The sequence below is a fragment of the Otolemur garnettii genome, unplaced genomic scaffold, assembly GCF_000181295.1.
Source record: "Otolemur garnettii isolate 467f Iridium unplaced genomic scaffold, OtoGar3 scaffold00029, whole genome shotgun sequence".
Lineage (NCBI taxonomy): Eukaryota > Metazoa > Chordata > Mammalia > Primates > Galagidae > Otolemur > Otolemur garnettii.
Window position 1 is genome coordinate 12,948,171 of NW_003852424.1, and position 3,846 is coordinate 12,952,016.

At 52.7% G+C, this 3,846-nt stretch overlaps 1 protein-coding gene across 1 annotated transcript in view; it reads right to left on the reverse strand.

Moving 5' to 3' along the window:
* Positions 1-464: 464 nt before the first annotated feature.
* Positions 465-3,846, reverse strand: part of KIF7 (kinesin family member 7) — an 18,302-nt gene continuing 14,920 nt past the window's right edge. The window contains exons 14-18 of the mRNA XM_003788669.3: positions 3,452-3,667; positions 2,319-2,525; positions 1,395-1,593; positions 1,151-1,297; positions 465-930 (exon numbers count right to left, since the gene is read on the reverse strand). Coding sequence (XP_003788717.1) covers positions 602-930; positions 1,151-1,297; positions 1,395-1,593; positions 2,319-2,525; positions 3,452-3,667 — 1,098 coding nt within the window. The 3' untranslated portion in view covers positions 465-601. The remainder of the gene's footprint in view (positions 931-1,150; positions 1,298-1,394; positions 1,594-2,318; positions 2,526-3,451; positions 3,668-3,846) is intronic.

Genomic DNA, 3,846 nt, shown 5'->3' on the forward strand with positions numbered 1-3,846 from the left:
GGCGGGTCCGGGCTGGGGATTCGAACCCGCCACCTTAGGTGTACGTGGCTGGCGCCTTAGCCGGTTGAGCTATAGGCGCTGAGCCTATCCTAGAACTCTTGAGGAAGCCAAAAAGTGGCAGTCAGATCAAGCAGCTTAAAGTGGTAGGAATCAACATATCATTTTTTAAAATGGAAAGTCCAGTTCCATTGGCCCAAATTTATTGACTCCACTTAGTGTGAACATAACCTGCATGTATTTATTTATTTATTTTTAGAGACAGAGTCTCACTTTATCACCCTTGGTAGAGTGTTGTGGCATCACACAGCTTACAGCAACCTCCAAACCCTGGGCTTAGGCAATTCTCTTGCCTCAGCCTCTGGGACTACAGGTGCCCCCCACAACACCTGGCTATTTTTTTGTTGCAGTTTGGCCAGGGCTGGGTTTGACTCCGCCACCCTCAGTATATGGGGCCGGCACCCTACCCACTGTGCCACAGGCACTGCCCATACAACCTGCATTTAGATGTGAGGTGAAGACTGCCCTTCACAGAAGTAAACAAAGCAACTGCACCTTTCAGCAGGATCAGACTCCCTCTAAGGCAGGGGTCTGCCCCAGGGACCTAAACAGGGTTTTTCCGGACATCAATCATCCCCGGACTGGTTCTTCGTAGCTCCCTCCAGGGCTTAAGCTGAGGCCCAAAGTTCCAGGGCAGGCCCACCACCTCCTGTTGCCTCTGGTCCTCAAGGGAGCTCTGCTCTTCACCACTCAGGCTTGACCGTTTCCAAGTCAAGGGTAATGGAGCATGGACCAAGTCCCGCATCTCCTCCCGGGTGCGGGGAACCCCGTCAGCAATGGGGGACAACCAGAGCAGCCCCGATGCCGGGTGGAGCTGCTCTTCACTTCTAGGGACTTGTCTGCTCTCCAGGCATAGGGTCTTCTTCTCCCCACCTGTCACAGAGAATAACATGTCCTTGTCAGAAACAGAAGTAGCAACACCTTCCCAAAGTCCTACCTTTCCTATGCCCAGCACAACCTGTAAAATGAGCCCATATGCACTCAAGTAAGAGTGGCTTCTCAGCTTCCCTCAAAACAGCAATAAGCCTGACTCCAGAGCAAGGCAGGGAAAGGAAGCCACTGTCCAGCTGGGTGACACCAGGTTAACAATTACCCCTGCTCTGGCCTACTGCAATGACACTACTGAGCTTCTGTTGTAGTTCCTGGTTTATCCACATCTGGCGGCTCAGCTCCTTCTCCAGAGCTTGGATTCGGGCCTCATATTGTCTCTTGCTGTCTGCCAGCCCTTCACCAAGGTGGTCTAGAGCAGAAAGGCCCAGAAGAGAATGGTGAGTGGTAAGGGGCTACAGGTAGAGTGGGCAGCGGGGCCTGCAAGCTGGGGGGCCAGGGCTGCTTACCTCGACTTTGCTGGAGGAGCAGCTGAACATTCTGTTCATGCTCCTTCTGCTGCAGAGTCAGCTGGCGGTCCAGCTCCAGCCGCTGCCGCTCCAGGGCCACCTCCAGCCAGTACACTAGCCTCTGCTGCTCCTCCAGCTGCATCTCCAGCTCCGAGAAGGCGACTTGCTGCTGGTGCTGCTCCTCTCGGAGTGTCACCACCTGTCCCAAGATTCAGTCAGCCTCAACCCCTTCCAGGAAATTCCCAACCAGTGACAGCAGGTGTTGTTGACAAACTTGCCACTGTAGTGCCAAGAAATCACTAAGAAATCACTAGTGTCTTTCCTGCTGAGCCAAAACAGCCCCAGATGACTTCTTGGCAGTGTTCTAGTGATCATTTCCAAATGGTCAGAGCTGGCTCTCAGGATGGCACTCATTTGCCAATTTGCCATCTCTATGGAAAACCCTCTCTTAGCCCCACACAACTGAGCTGCTGGGCAGAGCCTCAAGCTGTGGGATTTATAACAGCACTGTGGACATTTCAGGCAGATAATTCTTGGTCATGGCGGCCTGTCCTATCTGCTATAGGATGTTTAGTAGCATCCCTGGCCCCTACTCCCATCACTGTGAAAACCAAAAGTATCTCCAGACATAGCCAAATATCCCCCTAGGGGGGCAAACAATGCCCTGTGGAGAACCACTAATCTGGCCAAGGGCCAACCAGAACTTAGCCAATCAGGCCAGAAGAGGAGGCAGAAGAGACTGGGTCTTAGTTTCACTGAGTAAAATAGGCTTAAAGAGGATAGTCCAGAAATCCTAGAGACAAGTTGGTCCTGATTCTGTTCCCCTATCCTGGAGAAAATGTAATCTTTGCTAGAAGCCACCATCCAACATCCCCATGCGAGTGGCAGGAGGAGGTGGCAAGAGGTTCATGGGCGGTGACCCACCTTGTCAAAATACTTGCAGAGCAGGGCTCTGGTCTCTGAGGATGAGAGGTAGCTGAGCTTGGCCATGAGGTTCATCTCACACTGGGACAGCAATGAGGCTGAGGCCCGAAGCACCCGCTGGCGGCATGTGATGGCTTCATTCTTGTACTCGATGGCAGCGTCCAGTGCCTCAATTGCCTCATCCAACTGGAACAGTGTCCGTTCTTCCTGCAGAGATAGAGGCCCATGTGAAGGGGAAATATGGGCCTCCTATGCCTCAGCACCCACTCTGAACATGAAAGTCCTGGGCAGACATGTGACAGTCAACACTTGGCCCTAAGTGTCCCCTCATTCTGACAGTACATCAAGGCTGCTCACTGTCATAGACTTGACCTGGGGTGAGGAAGAGGCTGCTTGCTCAAGTGCACACCTCCTTGAGTGACCTACTCTTGGGAAGCTCAGAATACCCAACATGGGACTGCCACAGATACCATAAGGCCAGCTGGGTAAGTTCATACAGTCATGCATCACTTAATGATGGGGATGCCCTCTGAGAATGCATTAGGCAATTTCGTCATTTTGTATAAATCAGAGTGTACTTGCCCAGACCCTAGGCGATAACCTGGGCTATATGGTATACGGTAGGCAACAGTAACAATGGTAGGTATTTGTGTACCTAAACATAGAAAAGGTACAATGAAAATATGATAACACTCTACAGGACCACCATCGTGCAAGTGGTCCCTCATTTACTAAAACATTGTTATGTGGTGCATGACTGTATTCATGTGGGTTTCTCTGTTCAGGGAACAGTGCATGTGGCCAGTAGGTGGCTAAACATCCTCAGGCCCCCACGGGAAACTGCAAAAGCACGCATGCATATTCTAATACGACACATGACATGACAAGGCACGCAGGCTCAGGCAGGCAGGGAACTGAGAGGTCACATGGCCAGCCTAAGTCCCAGACGAGAATTAAAGCAGGGCACAGAAGAGCCAGGCCAGCCCTCCTCAGCCTCCCCTCTCCTCACAGAGTAACTTATTCTACAAGCAGCAAGGCTCAGTGTCCATGGAGGGCCAGGCAAGAGGTTGAAGAGAGCAGGCAGCAGACAATGAGCTCAAAAGGGCCAAGCAGCTGGCGCCCATAGGGCACACCTCAGGTGACAGCAGGCTGCCCTGCTTGAGCTTGCAGTCAATCTCTAGGCGCTGCTTCAGCAGCGAGTCCTTCTCCTGGCGCAGGTTGTCAATCTCTCCACGGATGTGCTGCTGGCTCTGGGCACTGCCCTGCCGCAGCTGCCCACTCTTCTCAGAGAGTTCCTTCTCCAGGTGCTCCAGCCGGCTGGACACTCGCACGATGTCCTCATTGAGGGCCTGGGGGCAGCATCACCAGGGATTAAGCAAGGAACAGGCACCATCCTCAGTGCTGACAGAAAAGGCCAACCCAGGGACTGGATGCTAATGAGGACATGGGTCCTTCAGGAAACCTACAAGCCAGATGTTCTGCTCAGACGAAGGTAGAAAATGATGGGAACTGGCTCGGCGCCTATAGC